General features: G+C 37.0%; 1 protein-coding gene across 2 annotated transcripts in view; it reads right to left on the bottom strand.

The window, feature by feature from the left end:
• Nucleotides 1-19,046, bottom strand: part of LOC124157337 (tyrosine-protein phosphatase non-receptor type 14) — a 67,019-nt gene that overhangs the window by 13,036 nt on the left and 34,937 nt on the right. For both annotated transcript variants that reach the window (XM_046531976.1, XM_046531975.1), the window contains 8 exons: nt 17,374-17,546; nt 14,084-14,336; nt 12,433-12,632; nt 6,932-7,214; nt 5,670-5,821; nt 3,477-4,041; nt 799-923; nt 51-144 (listed from right to left, as the gene is read on the bottom strand). In XM_046531976.1, coding sequence (XP_046387932.1) covers nt 51-144; nt 799-923; nt 3,477-4,041; nt 5,670-5,821; nt 6,932-7,214; nt 12,433-12,632; nt 14,084-14,336; nt 17,374-17,546 — 1,845 coding nt within the window. The remainder of the gene's footprint in view (nt 1-50; nt 145-798; nt 924-3,476; nt 4,042-5,669; nt 5,822-6,931; nt 7,215-12,432; nt 12,633-14,083; nt 14,337-17,373; nt 17,547-19,046) is intronic.

Here is a 19,046-nt window from a genome sequence, read left to right on the forward strand (position 1 = left end):
CAACAAAATAAAATCCAAACAACCGATACATTGGCTGATAAAATACTCACACTTATGTGAGACGCATTTATATAACCAGTCTTGTTATCCTTAGATGGCGTCAGCCTAACTCTGTTGTCTTCGTAAGGTAACACATCTGGATACCTGAAATAAACAATCATTTACAGGATGAAAATATCAATTTCTGAGGGGTAGAACGCAAAACCTTATTTACCATGAAAAGGTAAATCAAGGGTAGGATTGGATCTTAAATTTTCTTGAGCAGACTGGTTAGCTATTTTCTAAGATTGATAATCTATTCAAATTCAAAAAAAAAATGAACATAAACTTTGGTGGAAATAAAACTTTTTAGCAGGGCTCTACTGTACTTGATAAGAAGTTCAAAGAAGGTAGAACACAGAGAAGCATAATTAAAATTATATAAGTTGTAACACCTAATTTTGAGTGGTTTGTTTTGGTTGTTGGTGTGACGAAATAAAAGCAATAATAAGCAGCAGAGGTGGAGTGAGGTAATTGTTGGGATTGTTGAGGGCGCGGGAGGAGATGAAAAGGGGGGAGTCGGATTGTGATAGTTATGGCGGACGGGTGTTCCTTTGCTCCCGAGTTTGTATCATTTGAAGTGAAATAAAATATTTGTAAGTGACGTGTGAAACTAAGTGAAATTAATTGAAACGTTACAAAGTCATAATGTAAAATAAGTCATTGTTACAAAGACTAAAAAAGTCACAGTTACAAATATCTGAGTCACAAAGGATGCCATTTGGACACGTGCATAACAAAATTAAGATTGAATCTTACCTATTTCGAGGGACATTTTCAGGCGTAAGTGCAGTTGTGAACAAAGCATCAGGCCTTTTCCTTGGCAACTTTTCAAATTCAACAAATAGTTGACCACCTTCCAATTTCTTCTCAATTGCTTGACACTATAGAATGTATAAAAGAATGCTTGCAATTTAAAAATCTTAAAAGGTTCTATTCAAAGCCTTAATTTTTATAAAAAAATTGTTTAAATGATAGCAGTGTTATCCATTGAAAGATACTGTTTACAATCAACAAATTACCAGCACCATAACATTACACAGAAAAATAGCAAAAAAAAAAACTCTTTTCAAGGGCCATTTGAAAAAAAACTATGTACATTTGAATTAGCTTGACTACAAAGTAATATGTAAACTGATTTAAAGCTTAGCACTAAATTAGCTCAAACATTAATTAGCTACCATTTATCAAATAATAAAATCCACTTTAATTACCTGAATTAGCCACTAAAAGATGCCATCCATTGGCAATTAATAACTATGAAGTTGCTATTTTCCAATAAAAAAATTTTATGCACAGTACTTTGATTATTATTAAAGACTTGCAAGGCTAGCAGAGCAAAAAGATTTTAAAATTCAGAAGAAATTTAAATAAGAATTTGAGCATTGAAATAGTAAAAATTTCAAGTTTCTTTCACCTGACTGGGCAACAAAATGCGATTGTATGATGTCACATTCCTTGAGCACTTGTCCAGCAATAAGAAAATGAGTTAAAGGAGACAGTTGAGAACAAGGAAAAAGAATATTTTGTAAAGTAATACAGTAATATATTAAATACAGTTTTGGCCCACAATGATTAATAATGGATTTCCTAAAGCCTCATCCAACAATTTAACAAAAGTGGACTAGCTAATGGTTGAAATTTTTATGAAGGACAATAGGTTTAATGCTACTGAAATTCATTAAATAAGTCAGACAATGTGATCATAAATTTATACACCATTATATTTTCATGATATTGTTAGTACAGTAGACTCGTAAATACGAACAACGTTATTACATAGTTCTCATTATTACGAAGCAAATCGTTTATCCCAACAAAAAGACCAATCCAATCTATAGTAAAAGAAACATTATCACGAAATTACAAACCTCGGTCCTGGTACTGATGGTTAAAAAAAGAACTTTATTACAAAGTTCCACGAATAAGCAAAGGCATTTAGGAGGATATACACTACCCTACATTATAATCACTACGTTACGCTTAAGTTCTCCTTGTGCAATGTGCCCAAGAGCATCAATTACAGTTCATTCTTAAGAAGGAGATACTTAATATCCATGCAACATCATATGATAAGCTTCCTACCTGTGGTATCATGGTGACCCACTCATTGCCGGTTGTAAATTACGATCACTACGTCCTCTTCTTACGAACATTCTATTTATGAACTTTGAGAGATCTGAACAGTCAAAAAATTCAAGCGTGCCCGAAATTTAAAATTAAATGCAGTGTGGCATAGAGGAACTCACACTTTGGGCATAATCTGAACAAAGTATCGTTTAATCCATAGTGAAGACAGGAACTTTTTAGTGTTTTGCCCATTCTTCCCTCCTGTGGATAGTGGTTTCTTTTGGCTCCAGCTGCATCTCCCATGCAGCTAGATTAGCTCATCACAATTGTGAATAACACACAAATGTACTGCACTGTAGCATTGTGCAGGATAACAGCACGTTTAGATGCCTTGCATAGGTTTATCAACTTACGAACAAGATTGTGGAACACATCTTGTTCGCATACCTAGGACTTACTCTAATCGGGAAGATCCCTCAATTGCATCATGTCACATTCTTCTATTGATAAAACCAAACGAATGTTCTTGTTTTTATACATTTGTGCATAATTTAATCACATATATAAAACAGATGACTATGAAGCTATTCCGCAGTGCGACTAAAAGTACAGGATATTGAAGAGACAAATTTAAACGAAATATGTTTTATTGCGATGATTCCTAAAAGAAACGTTCGTGCATACTTAGTTATTTACAAACCTCCAGTTTTTCGGTCCCATGAGCTTTGTAGTAACGAGAGTCTACTGTAACTCATCAATGCATTTGAACAATAGATTTCTACTTGAAATGAGGCAAGTAACTGACTGCTAGTCATATTTGAAAGAGTCGAGGCAGCAGAAAAATGATAGGTAGATTGGGACAGCCCTTACTTTTCAGAACTTGGAAAAATTATATTTTCCTCTTCTCAAAATTACCTAAAGATAATAATCTCACTGAGTCTGGGAAGCACTCTAAAATAGCAGAATAACGGCATAAATAATGATATATTGTTTGATTTACGTAAATTATGAACATTACAAGACATTGGAGTCAAAGTTTGGGTTATCCGTGTTTTCCGATTATTCGTGCCGTCCCTCCCCATCATTAGCCCGGATAATCGGGAGTCTACTGTATTCACGTTCTAAAATTTTATTACTTTAAAATAATGGGAATTCAGGCCCCTAAGTTCTTTTGGGATAATAAATACCCAAAATTGGATTATTTTGTGCTGGAAAAATAAACCCTTAAGGACCAAAATTTCATTTGTTTAGACATATCCCCAAGTATTTATGAGATATCACCTCCTAAATCCGTTCCCTCCCTCCAGAGCTCTACTCCACCGAAGTACGGTCCACAGCACTAAATTTCAATATTATGAAACACTCACCACACTCTCCTTAGGCATGGCCATTAATCCAAGAATGATACTCTCTTCTCCAGCTCCTTCCTCAGTGCTACCAGGATCCCATGAGTCTGCCTCACTGGTCTTAGACCTATTCTTGCTGCGACCCACCGCCAACAGGCCACCCCATTTCCGATTCCTTCCTTGCTTCTCCCCATTACTATCCACACCTCTTCTCTTCTTTTTATTCCGACCACCTCCACCCCCTTCAGGCGGGAGGCCCTTGAGAGGGGCAGAGCCACATCCTGACAAGGAGGATACACTTCCATGGGTAGAAGTGACTCCTTCCTGATTTGATGTAGAAGTACTACTACCTCTCCCAGAGCCATTATCATTCATGCTAGCTTGGGCCAATGGTGCTGAACTGTCACCATTCTCTGCACTTGCTCCAGTTTGCACTTTCCTACTGCTGGAGTCCTCTACTTCCTCAATCCTTCCACCCTCGGCCCAAGGGAGGGGTACATTCTCATAAATAGGCTCAGGAATTGCATTGAAAGCTTGACGAAACTGCTGCTGCTTTTGTTGCTGTGGAAGAGCATTCTGGTTCAACCTGAAATTGCATTTTAAAGATTTAAGGGTAACAATACCATAATAGTGCCTTCAGTCTCTAGCCCTTGCAATAGAATGCTCAAAAGAAAACAAATGGACAGAGGAAAGCCAATGGTCTGCAGCTCAAGTTTAACAGTAAATAGCCCCCCAGCCCAAGAATCAGGGCTCAACCGATCCCCCACCGTCAGTGTCCTCTGTATTAAACCAGTTCTCACTGTTAGCCAAACACTGCTGCCATTCTTTTCAGACAAGTAGAAAAATATCCTTGCTATGAACAATGCCCACATGACATACTTTTCTACATTCTAAATCCAAAGCAGCAATAGTTTTGCAATGAAAATTTGTCTTTTGATGCCATTCTGAAGGGGAAGCTCTTTCTCCACAGGAAGAAATCTTGGGAGAAACTTCCCCACCCTTTCTAGAGTTCCTACATGGAGGTTGACCTTGAAATGGAGGAAAGAATGCTTCTCTTGGAGTACTGTGCCATAGATATTGCTCTGCCTTGCATAGGAGGGGACTGGGTAAACAACTGGCGAATAATGGGAAGCCTCAGTGGAGGTTTGAGAAGGGTCATGGTATTATACTTCAGGACATTCCAAGTCTATGGGAGCACTCTGAATAACTGCCTTCTGAAGATACCATGGGATGCATAGCAGGAATATAGAGAACATATCTTTCTCTGCTCCTCTTGGAATGAAAGAGGAACATCAGAGCAATTTAAACCCGTAAAGTATCCAGTTTCGGCATGAAAAGCAGGACAGCTAGTCATGCAGCACAGACAAAGTAGCTGACTGGTAGAATCATATGTCCTGGTACTCATATTGAAGCCATAAGCAATGTGGTGCAATTTTTAAAAATACATTATGTAGCAAGAATCAGAAAGCAAAAAGGAGGTATTGCTCCACATAGTAGGCTATATTTTCCATTTGCTTCTCTTAGTTGATGAATTCGTCATCATCTTTTAGGTGTGAACTACTTTTATTTTTGATGATGTACTGTTAAACTAGGCGGGCATATTAATGTCTGTGCTACGAAGCAAATATCCTTCGGAAACCAATTCACAAATAATGATAATCGACTAAGAATGATACAGGACATGATTGGGAGTAAGCTGTATACGAGATAAGTTTTATTTCGTAAGTAATAGATAATTCTCTCCAGAAATATTGTAATGCAATGAATTGGAGCCACATAAAAGTTTTATACTAATGGTGAAAAGATTACGCCGTGATTTCTCGCTGATGACTCATTAACAATCATTGAGCCCCTTGGCATATTACTGTAATTCTACCACATATTAATGAAAATTACCTAAGAAAGCCATGAAAATCCTCGGTTTACCAGAAAAATATAGCATAAACATATGACTCGTAAAACAGTTTCGAGTGAGAAGCGTAAAAAGACGAAAGAAATGGTGAAAATCGTGCATGAATTGGTGAAAATCGCTATTAACACCAACTTCACATATTTGCAGGAAAACCCGAGAATTCACACATAATTCGAGTCATTGCATTTGTGACTTTTGCATGTCCCCACATACAAGTAATCTAAAAGTATTGCACACAATGGTAGAGATGAAGATTGCAGTTACTGCAGCATCTTTAACCCATTCTACCAATGAAAGCTTACCTCTGAACTTGGTTGTGATACTGATGCTGATATTCTTGCTCTTGCTGATGGGAAGGTAATGCCATGATAGCTGCATATGCATTAGTTGCCTGGTACCCCTGAGTCCCCACAGCACCCCTCGTAGAAACCAAATCTGGGCTGGATTCACTAACCTTTGATAAAAAATACAGATAAATAGTTAATTTAGCTACAATAAAACAGCTTTATAATAGTAATTTAATGCCATAAATGCACAGAATATAAATAGCAAACATGAAGTTTGATCAACCCTTTACTAATGACACTTGGCAAATTTCGATCTGCAAATTTATACACTTTGCAACATCAAAGCAAAATATCAACATCAGCAATTTTGGGCTTCTGTCGATTCCTTGGTAAGATCATCAATAATAAGGAAAAATTCATTCCCCAGTATGAAGGCAGAACATTAAACCTAGGTTATTTTCATGCTATTGAAGGATTCCATGCAACTGTCAGGCATATTAGAACATTTTTTGATAAATTGTGTTGATTTCTTGCTTACTACCGATGGGGACAAGCCAGGGTCTCCCGAGAAGCATGGTCATCCTCAATTTACATTCCTATAAAACGTATGTACTCCTACCTCACAGATATGTACAAGATGAGTTTTACAAAAAAATGATAACAAATCAAAGACTATAATCATTCAATACCTTGTTATATTGCAATAAAATTGTGACAAGTTTTCATGAATTTTTGTGTGGTAGATAAACAAATTCAATAATTTTAATAATTGTCTATAATTCATTAAAAAACTTGAACAAATATAACGGTGGGATTGGAAGTAATATACCGTATTTCTCCGAACAGTCCCCTCCCCCCTAATTTTGAGGCTTCAGTTTCTGGAAAAGTAAAAAAAAATGCGTTTGAATATAGTCCCCCCCCCCCTTTACTTTTACCACAGGCATTTTTGGAAAAAAGGGGGGACTATAATCAGACATATACATTGAAATGGAAGAATGGAAAAAACTTGCGTATTGCTTTCCTTCACATAAGAGTGATGAAAAATAGGATCAATTATAACTGAACAATTAACTAATAGCACAGAAATATTTAACAATAAATTTGATGGGGAGAGAATATATAGAATGCATAATCCTTGCAGAAGAAAAATCAGAATCTTATTTACCTAAAGTAACTGTTTGACAGCACATTTCTCTGTAGTAAATAACCATACCAAAGGGTACCTCACCCATTCGAACTTATATAAAATCATTACTGCTTCAACAGAATATGCATACCTTGTAGCTACAAGCCTGCATTGCAACAAATGATGGCCTCTGCTGAATAATAGCCAACCCCGATTCTGTAGCTAAAGTGGGGCCACCATGACTCAGTCCAGCATGCCCTGTTGCAGTGGCCAAGTCAGGAGTGCTATTACTCTGGCAGGCTACGCCACGACTGCCAACTCCACTCCACCCTACATCACCTGCTCCACTTGGATATGGTGGAGGAGGTTTGTAGAGGTGGAGGATCTGTACATCCCGTGCTAGATGCCCATCCACAACATCTAGGTCAGGGGTACTGAAATAAACAAAAGAATTTGGACCTAAGCACATCTACCAAAGGGAAATTTCTTTTAATTAAAGTCTATGAAAGAATAAAATTAGACATTTCCTTAAGATTGCATTTGAAAACAATCAGTTTTGCCTGTTATGCCATCCTCATATGACAATGATGTACAAGTATTGCGTACATATTGTCAAGGTGAAGGGAGAGGTTGGAGTGGGATTTATGGGGAGATTAAGTGACAAGCTACAAAAGAGATGGGTTTGGGAAGGTTATATCATTAAGGAGGCAATTGGAATTTCTTGCCAGAGCATTTGCTTGTTGCTCACAGGGGTCATTTTCCTTTCCTTTGCCCACATAGTGGCACCCTAGATGGAAGTCACTACGGTGGCCCAATTTAAGAAGGAGCAGCGTGAAAAGATAAATCATCTTTGTTTATGCATTTAAGTTTAATATTCGAGGAATCAAGCAAGATTGAGTGGAATTGATTCATAATGAAACTTGACTTGCAATTTTCCACAAAAATAAATTTAATTCGACTCGAGTTTCGATGTTACATCAAAACTCGAGTCGAATTAAATTTATTTTTGTGGAAAATTGCAAGTCATTTAAGTTTAGTTATCTTTTCCTCTGATTTTTAAATTTATTATAAAATGAATATTGTGAAAGTGACTAGGTTTATTCTTTTCCCATTCTTAGTGTAAAGTAAAAAACTCACAGCATCACAAATGATGCATAAGAGAGAAAACTTAGCTATTCCGTATTGAATAAGTTAGCAGATGATTTTTTTATCTTTTCTAAGGGCCTTTGCACACTAGGCCACCAAAGTGGCGCCACCATGGAAGCGCTACTTTGGAAGCGCGTTTGGTGGCGAGTAACGTCGAGTGGCGAGCCACTTCATCAGCCACCACGCTTACTCAGTTCATGGTTTTCTATTGACCGTGATGGATGTGGAAGAAGCTTGTGGGTTCGCTTCTATGTTTTTTTTCTTGCGGAATAAAAGGAAAAATAAACAGGAGAAAATATTCTATACACCCGTTTTTACACGATCGAAGTTCAAGAGGAGTGTTTTTTTACTCATTATGTGGACCTCAGAAACAACTCGAATAAATTTTACACATATGCGAGAATGTCTGTTGGTACCTATGACGAACTATTCAGAATATTGAAAGAAAAGATTACAGGAACCACAACCAGATTCCGAGATTGTATACCGCCAGAACAAAAGTTACTTGTAACGTTGAGGTAAATAAAAAACAAAACAAAAATACACAATCAAAATAATCATAGTTTAATACAATGTATCAGAAATATGGGTAGTAACAGTGGTATATTTTTAATACAAAGTGGTAAATTCATAAGTTGATTCATTCGAAAAATAGCTTTCTGATTGAGGTGAAAGTACACTTCTTTGCTGGTCCATTTGGTCCTGAAGTGGCTGGAACCTCTGAGAAGTTGTTGCTGCAGTCCTGAAGGACCTGCCGTTGGTTGTTGCTGGCAAACGTTTCAACCGACACCCGTGGCGTACAAAGAACGCCGTGCGACCGGCCTTGTACCTCGCGCTTTGCTTTTCTTGAATGTCCTTGTGTATTATTACATATCATTTTGACTGTCTTTAGCGTAATTTTTTAAAGCATAAAGTATTGTAGCAAATTTTTATAGATCGGCAAGAGGAGCCGTGGCGCATAAATTACGCCGCGCGACTGGTCATGATCCACCTGTGTACCTATATATCTGTATCGCCTATAAATGTACAAGCTTGGACTAATCTCCACAAATAAAGATAAATTTCAACAAAAATCGAGTGTTATCATATGAATTGTGGACAAAGTACGCCACGCGCCCGGTCGTGTAAAAATATCACGCGCGCCCAATCGACGGTTAAATTATGTATATGGGTTAAATAATTTAAATTTTAATTCTTTGATTCTTTTTCAGTTGCTTGGGAAGTGGGATCACAATGACTCAACTACATATTTACTATCGCTTAAGGGACAAACACCGGTGGGAAAAATCGTAAGAGAGGTGACAACAGAAATATGGGCATCAATGAAGAACGAATGTATTCCTGATATAAGTACCGAAAAGTGGAAGTGTATTGCAGAAGACTTTCACTCAATTACAAATTTTCCAAACTGTGTAGGTGCACTTGACGGAAAACATATACGAGTTACCAAACCGTGGAATAGTGGCTCGATGTACTATAACTATAAACATTATTGTTCAATTGCTGCTTGCATTGTGCGATGCTAACTACTTGTTTACTTTCATCGATGTCGGGGGCTTTGGAAAAGAAAGCGACAGCAATATTTTCAAAGATAGTACCTTGAATGCAGCTTTGAATAGCAATATGTTAAATTTACCGGTAGCAAGACCAATTGGTGATACTACTTCACCGTTACCATACCTAATTGTTGCCGATGAGGCATTTGCACTGTCAAGTCATGTAATGCGTCCTTACCCAAAGAAATCACTCACAATTCGAAAAAAAGTTTATAATTACCGCCATTCACGAGCGCGTATACTCATAGAATGTTCTTTTGGGCTGCTAAGCAATAAGTGGCAAATATTTCATCGCATTCTGAATATAGATGTATTGCTTGCGGAAAATATTGTGAAAGCTTGCTGCATACTTCACAATTTGGTGCGAAGTAGAGATGGTTTTAAGCTTGAGGAAACCTTGAATGTGGTTGGCTTTGAAAATCTGAATGTTGACAATGAGAGTAGAAGCACAAAAGAAGCTCTAAGTATTCGAGATAAGTTTGCTGAATACTTTGATAGTCCAGACGGCAGTATGGAATGGCAATACCGAGTGATCTAGAAACACTGTCTTAGCCTTGAGGTTATGTCTACAGATAATAGTTTAAAAAATTAATATTTCAAAGCACAGTTAATGTACAATATATATATTATGAAACAATAATTATCATTAAAAATAGCACATATATATAATGCATATTTAAATTTTTGCAATCCTGAATAAACTATTATTGTATTGAAAGTGCCACGTCTTTTATTAATTCATGTAATGTTTAGAATGCAATTACCATATTCATTTTTTTCTTCCTCCGTAGAATTCTCCTTCTCTATAAATAATTCTACCAACTCCAACCAACCCTTTCGCTTTTCATCTCTGTCCTATTACACTTCACTACTCATGTCCAACAACCCTGGCATGGTTTGCACTTCTAGAATAAAACGTTCCAGGTCAAGCCTCGCCATGATCACAATTTACACTGGAGAAAACAAAACACAAAACTACTGGTGTCACCACAAAGTAGCTCTAGTGTGCAGTGCTCCATATGATTCAATGCTTTTCGGCTGGTGGCGCGTCCGTGGTGGCGAGCAAAGTCGGGGGCTCTGGCCACCGCAATTTTGGCCGCGCTTCCAGGAGCGCGACCAAGCCACCAAAGTGGCCCAGTGTGCTGTTGTACATATAACTCAATGCCTTTCGTGGTGGCGCTTCCATGGTGGCGCCACTTTGGTGGCCTAGTGTGCAAAGGCCCTAATAAGGGGAGTGTCACAAAACCGGGGTGTATTCGTGGACAGCTTCTGATGGACTACAAGACAACAAAGTTTGATTGAAATCTGACACCTAAAAAGTAAAACCAACTCATTCCAGTTAAAAAAAATATGAAATGCAGTCAAGGACCCCGAATGCGGCACCGCCAGGACTTAAAGAGATGCCAGATTTGGGATATCACAGGATTTTTGGGTGCTGGGGTAATAATCAGTATAATTAAGGGGTCTGTGATGTTTTTTACAAGGGAAATCGATAAGATACTACAGAATGGGATGGAATTTTAACAAAAAGTTTAATTTATAAATAATTTATTATCAATATTAAATATGATTAATTTACAAATAATTTGTGATTGATTCTGCGGCATGCTAAATTTATGGCCTTGCTGGTGGGGCCAAAGGCTGTCTGGGCAGGTCGAGTCATCTCTGCATTGCATTAGAAGCACATGTAACAGTTTCTAACTGAGCAATTAAGTGCTATAAGTGTAACAGTGCATCCTACTGTTGACTAATACAACAGGGAGAGTTTTTCATTAAGAGTAGGAAACAATTTCAGCAGGTGAAGACGAATACAGTTATTCAGCAAAAGTTATGTTTCCCACAAAGCATTCCTTGGAAATAATGTCATGTTATAGGTGTTCCTACATTAAGGAACTCCACATACTGGGTGCTCAACTGTAGTACATAAGCAAGTGAGTTGGTGCACCGCAATATAGGAGTAAAATTATAAGCACTAATTCAAAATGAAAAAAAATAATTTGACTTGATGAGGATTTGAATCTTAAACCTCCTGAAATCTGGGGCCGTATTCTGTATTTCGTCCGCACTGATCGGTTTCCCTTTCAAGCCCACCCACGTCAGTTTCAAACTAGTCAGTATGGTTCCCCCTCCTTCCCAAGCAGGGAAAAACTGAATATATCCGAAGTTAAAAGTCATGTGACGTGTCACCACCAATGAAAGAAAGTTAGAAACAAGTGAAGACTCATTGGTGTACAGTTTGTTGTCGTTATTTTAAATCTTTTTATTTGTGGCAATTACGACTTATAGTTAGATTATCCTTTTCTGTCCAAGGGACATATATGTCCCAAATTTTTGAAAATTCTCAAAATTCAATGAGAAGGTCTAAGAATTGGTTCTATTGAAAAATAGGCATTTGGCTTCTAGTTCTAAATTCTTCTAGCGATATCCTTTAGATATTGTTGTTTCCAAATTGTTAAGAACTTTCACTTGAAATGCTGTTTACGAAGCGAGACTTTGATATTTTTTAACAAATCAATGAGAAGGTCAATTATAATGGAACTTTCAAGTTATGCTTTATGGAGTTAGTGCAAAAAACTTCGCAGTCATACTTTCTGCACCAATCGGTTTGGAGGTATAGAATATGGCCCCTGGTCAATATGCCACCAGTCACATCACCAAGACATCCCTATCCACACCTTACTTACTGGAGGGTAAGTGAATAAAACAATAGTTTGTCTCATGGTTTATTTTGGGAGATAAGAATTTCTTCCATTGTTTCATACCACTTCGAAATCGTGAGGAGGACATCACAAAAAGTCACTTTTACGCAAAGCCATAATTTTTCATTACTAATATACTGAAAACTAAACACATATGTTGGGGAGCCTCTATCATCAAGTGTCTTACTTCGAAGGTTGATAAAACAATTCTTTGTCACCATAATACTTAATAGACTTCCTCCTTTACATACCTGTGAGTATGCACCACTTGAGCAGGAGGTGGCAAAGCACCATTCCCCACCGAATGGAGATTGTCACCAGCCCCGGCTTCAACAGTTCCAACTCCTCCACGTGAAGCCCCACCCAAATACATTCCCTCCATCACTCTGGCAACATCAGGATACTGTTTTGGGTAATGACCACTAACAATACTCCCATATCTTCCACGTACCTAAGGTGATAAAAAAATTGACGAACAGAAAGAATTTAGGTAATGATAAACCAGTATGTACTTGTTTAAAAAAATCTGCTTTGGAACAGAATTTCAATTTATGACAAAAAAATACTATAAAGAGTTGATATAAAAAGCTGAGAACTAGAAGATGAGGCAACAGATTCCCCTCATAGGAAATCGATTCAGGCTTGACAACATGGAAATGCAATAAATCCATGATAAAATATGAACTACAATTGGTAATTTCCACACTTTAACATAAAACCACTACTCACCATGATTTTGACATACGATGAAATTTTCAAAAAGACACATACTCTTTCATGTATTTACACCCAGAGCCAAGGTGGGAGAAGGGGGTAAAAGGATATAAGGAAGGGTGGCGTGAGGAGAGTGGCAGGGGCAACCATTTGGATGAACAAATGAATGAAAGTTAATGACATAAAACAGGCAACAAAGTAGCTATGGTTTTTATTATTCAAGTTCTTCATCAAATTATGGGCTGCGATTGGAATATTCACTAAATGGTTGATCATACATCTCAATGCCGCTAGCTTGTGCGAATGATGATGAGAAGTAAAAATAAAGAACTTGGAGTAATAAAAACCATAGGTATTAGGAATAGCTTTCACAACAAATGGTTGGACAAGATGCTATCACACCAAAAGAATTATCAAGTTACTGACATTTCTGAGTATGGTACTGAATAAAATTACCCGCTGGATCAAATCACCTTTTCTTAGAAATATTTCTAATAAACTACAGAATATAATCCCTAAAAATAATTGTAATAATTCATTTTATAACACTTTGACACTTGATAAGATTTTGTTTAATTCTAAGGACAAATATAATTATACGGACAGAAGTGGAGTATATGTATAAGTTAAAGTGCGAGGACTGTGGTATTTGCTATGTTGGCTAGCTAGAAGTTTTAAATACTGAGTAAAGGAACATAAAAAAGTTTTATACATAATAAAGTATAATCTTGATTTGGAAATCATCACCCATCTACCAAAATAGTGCTCAGAAAGCTGTGTTGGAAAGCAAATAGTGCTGGAAACTACACCATGTCTTTGATTCACCTCAGCTCAATGAATACAGGTGGCTCTTTTGAAAGAAGAGTACATATATGGGACAATCCATAAGATGTGTTGGTTGAAATGGCTGTAGAAAAACCTTACAAGCTCTACATTCCCATATTCATACTAAATAATGACTTTTTTTGTTTCGGTGCAGTAAATTTACAATGGAGCTGATGCAGAGGTAAAATTTTCAAATTTGATTGGAAGACAAACTTTGAAAAGGTCCTTCTTCATACATCCTTAACATTTCTAGATGAAAGGGTAAGTTTTAAATGAGTAAAACGTCATAAAAAAGACATTGTGCTGAAGTGATGCCTTCTCTTAACTATGACAGGGGAGTCAATCACATATGGAATATCTTACTTCTTGAAGGTGAGTCTGATGTATCTCAGGCTGGCTGCTGTACAGAAGGCCCATGTGGTTATTGTGCAGCATGGCACCAGCACCACCATCCCCAATTCTTCCTAACCGGCCCAAAGCTTCTCCACTCACACCTCCACTTCCTCTACCAGCCACTTCATCCCCATGTCCCCTTCCACCACCATCATTACTCCCATACTTTTGCTGCATGGCAGTCTCATAATCTGGAGCTGGGCGATAAGATGGCAGAAGAGACCTGGGAGTAAAAATTGAAAAAAAAAATCAGCTACTAAAGGAAAATCCCTCCATGCAATCTGTTTTCATTATCATGCTTAAGTCATCTCACTTGTGGGTCAAAAAGCATGTAGCTCTAATACACCATTATGTATGATGATATGCTAACATAATAGTAAATAATCACTGAGGGCACAGACTTAATAATACATATAGTGTTCAAAGGGCCAGGGTTATTTTGGCCTATCATTATTTTTTTCTTTTTTTTCACTCTTGCATTTAGTTTTCACTGCTCTATTTTTGTATTGTTACATTCAGGCTCTAAGGCTACAATTGCTTTATTTTTACACAAATAATCATGGGCATGGGGCATGAAATCAGCTCTATTGGCATTTTTACTTTTTCCATATATTACTTTCCTTCTATTTGTTAATTCAAAACCACAGTAATAACCATGTATACACTCATTTTTTGGCAAATATATTTTTTCTTCAAAAATCAAAAAGGAGGGATTCAATATAGGAAATAAGTTTTAAAAAATTCTAAAATTCAAGGCAAGAAAAATATTTAATTTTCCTAACAAAATGCCAACATAAAATTTTTGGTGGGAGTAAATTTAAAGTAAATACATAATGGAATAGTTGACCTTATTTTCATATTTGCAAGTACACAAACTTCCTGTAGCCTAAAAATAGAAATGATACATTTAGTAACAATGATATTTCTACCTGACCACGCAATTGCATGGGAGGGAAAGGTATTAATACATTGGAGTCTGACTGAAAGGAATCCCTTTGTGGAAAGTCTCTACTATGCCACTGCATTCCAGAGAGTTCTGAAAATGGTGAGCAAAAAATGATGACACAAATTTATTCTTGTGCATTTCTGCTAATGTTCCATGAATTGATGGTAGCCATGTTTACAATTTTACATAATACCCCTCAATTGACAAATGTCGGATGCTTGATTGAACAGATTATTGAGGTCCCACTTGGTCAACAGCTTCTAATCTGGCCTTGGTATAATTTGAATTTCTCAGAAGCTAAAGCATTATTTCATACCTTGAGGGGGTAAAAATTGAATGCATTGTCTGCAAAAAAGATATTTCCCATCTTGCCAGGATAGGCAAAGTAGTGTCATCATTTTTCAGTCAACCACTGAGCAACACTTGCTCAGTGCCTATTTTACTTCACTGCTTATTGTACTTTACATCCCATTTGGGTCACTGTATCAATGAAATCAGTAAATCAGTTTGCTTTCAAATTTGCGGCCAAAAGCAATTTTGCAACTTAGAGTTATACGTAGCTACATCCTATCCCCATTCAAGGAGTGGATCACTCTACTACAAACTCGCCTATATTTTTATTAGGAGGACTGTCCTCGTTCAACGCTCTTTAAGTAAAATAAAGGCCATATAAAATCCACCAGAGACAGTCTTGGCCTATAGTGTAATTATCATCAAGCTGTCAATCGCTCCTTATTGAAGGAATATGCCACAATACTATACGGTAAAAATGAATTTTGCAACTTAAATCTGGCAAGTCTATCAAGCAGTTTTCCAAAGCTGTTGGCACCTTTCACCTTCCTGCTGCATGTGTGCTGCTCGTCCAACCTCTGACCAACACATTTTTTCTTCTACGTACATTAATTTGAGTAGGAAGTACATGTACGTAAAATACTTCCATGGAGTATGGTATGGTATTTGGAGGAAGCGACCGACAGCTGAGGTCATTTGCGCCATGAGGGAAGGGTATGGAAGGAAGGGTGGAGAGAAACCCGGTGTCGGCATTAGCCTGCTCTTAACGAAAGGCGCCAAGGGGACCACGGCTTAACGTCCCATCCGACGGATGGAGTGTTGCGCTTGAGATGTCCTCCACACAACACTCAAGCAGGGATCAGGCAGTCTCAGAAAATTCTCTGCCACTGCCGAGATTTGAACCCGAGCCCGCCGGGTTGGAAGCCAACACTCTGGCCACCACACCAACCTGATCCCAAAATTCTGCCATGGAGTAATGGAATTACGTGAGAGGTCAAAATAACCCCTTCCACCAAAAACAGTACATCATCACACAGAAAAAGATTTTTGAGGCCAAACAAGGATAAAATCTCCCAAGTAGACAAAAGACACAAGAAATTAATTTTAAAAAATAAAAAAAAACAGATTTAACCCTTTCCTGAGGATGCCAACAATAGGAAAACATTTTCAGATATTCAGCAATAATTTTTTAAACATTTTTTGTTACACTGAGGAACCACTTTACATCATCTTAAAACATCTTTTCGATTTTTCCAAAAATTCTACCCTCACCCACAGCTACTCACCTCTTAATTTTCCACTCATGGCTTACACCACCTTTAAGTGGAACAATCAAGGTGAGAGAAATTTATATTGCTTATGCTGATAAAAGTTGACTTGGTCAATGTTTCAAGAGATATAAGGCTAAATGAAACAAGAGTAAAACTTGAATAACTATCATGATAGCCACAGTATTAAATGGTAAGTAATAAGATTTTTTTTATCATCACTATGGAAAAGGTTTCTGTAGTGAATGGTGCAAGATCGAGATTTTTACTTCACTTGCATTGTATAGCATTCAGAATACTTAGATGTCCCTACACATATGTAACCCACACATCACCTCAACTCAGCGAAATCCTCTACTGCGAAGTAACAGTTTTTCCGGTCCCAAAAAATTTGTTGCATGGATATTGTACTATACATACAAAGAGTAGAAATTGGATTTTTATCATTTTCATTTGATCTCTATTTTTAAAGCTGAAACCTCATTACAATTTGGAAAATGCCAACATCAAACAATTGAAGATGAAATGCTTCATAATGAAATTAATAGTGAAGGTTCACTCAAGTTTATGATGAAAATTTATACAAAAATCAACAACTACTGATTGCAAAGCCTGTAAAAACACAAATAAAAAAATACATCTTCAATTATTTTCAAAATTTGGCTATAAAGTGTTTACAAACCTAAATAAAAGAGTAGGTAAACTTCAGAGAAAAATCAAATCCAGACAAATTCATGAACTTATAGTATTGTTACCTCAGCTTATCAGCATCTAAGGCTGTGACGAGATCAAGACATGATGTGGACTGAGCTCTTTGAACAGCTGCACCTGGAGTACCCGCTATACCCACCGGAATTCCCCACTGCATTGCATCCTCATGTCCAAGCTGCTGATGCTGGGGGCTAAATTGTTGAATGTGTGGATGAGTCTGAAATTAAGCATGTGTCATTCAATTAAAATGTTGAATTATTGCAGGTATGAAACAAAATAATATGTAATTAACCATTTAGTTTCAGGTAAATTTCATTCACCTTCCTTTTTAAGTATGAGTGGAACCCTTCGGAAATACATGGATAATAAGAGCAATCAAGGAATCAGGATACCTACCACAAAACCCGAAATGATCTGTAACTCAAGGAAAATATGAATTTGAAAGCCTAAAGTCACAAAATATGTATTGAGGAAGAGAACGCAAGATACCTTTATCATCATTAAAGCAGATCCCTTGCGGAAGTGGCTCCACAGATTGTACTAAATGGATACGACATAGTCTATACTATACAATCCAAATAATTGGTAACACCCTAGAAAGCAGCTCCCATGAGCAGCTATAATCGATTACCATGCCTTTATTACCTTTGCTTCCTTGGTAAGCAGCCTTACGGTAAGATTACACATGCATATAAATCAAAGGCAAGACATTCCAATTTGAAAACCAACACGGATTATATAATTCATGCAAAAAAATAAATTTAATTCATTCAAAGAAATGCTAGGGTTCAATTTACGGCATATCGTAAATAAATTTATAAACAAATATAAATATTCTTAGTTAAAACTTTCGTGGGTGCTCGTCATAATAGATGTTCAGTGGAACCTCGATCTATCGTTTTTCAAGGTGAAGGATAATAAAAACAATGTATGCATGAAAATGATTAATGCGGGAATGTTTGACTAGGTTATGTAAATAGCAGGAAACGCAGGATTTTAGCATGTAATTGTGATATCCTTTGAAGGATTCATTCAAGAATTTAGCTGATTAAAGGAATATTTGAATTTTATGGATAAAATTTGGGCACGTTGTTGATTCAACTAATGTCTCTTTCAAAAGTAGTAAGGGATCACACCATCTCGCAAAAAAAACCTTGCGTAAAAATGTTCGCATGCCTTCTCAGCATTTACACTGCCACGATGGATTTCTGTCTGATGTAAAATTTCTTATCAATCACACGCCATTTCAGCAGCATACCCATCTGATACTCAGATTCATCCAACTTCTTGTTTTCAATTGGTAGCTCACACTACCCATACTCCTAATGTCATGTGTTACTAGACAACCCGAAGCATTTTTCAATATTCACGCACTTCTACCCCAGATTTTTTACACTTTCTTCAATAAAAAATTAAACCTGACTTTATTAAACCCAAACTGAAAACACTCACTGCACCACAAAATTGGAACTTACCCACTCATTTCTAAGTAGTGTAGCACCACATAAGCAGATGAATTCGAATTTCTAGTAGGGATAAACAAAATATTTTGAGAAGATATCCCTTCAACAGAGACTCTGACAAGTGAGACTTACAGTATAACTCATATATTGTGACCTGATATCTTGTTTTTGGAAAAAAATGCCGCATCCACTTCCAATCTTCAAAAGCTCCGAAAATGGGATATCAGGTTATTATCAGTCATCGATTTACGAGT

Source organism: Ischnura elegans, chromosome 4, assembly GCF_921293095.1.
Source record: "Ischnura elegans chromosome 4, ioIscEleg1.1, whole genome shotgun sequence".
NCBI classification, from domain to species: domain Eukaryota; kingdom Metazoa; phylum Arthropoda; class Insecta; order Odonata; family Coenagrionidae; genus Ischnura; species Ischnura elegans.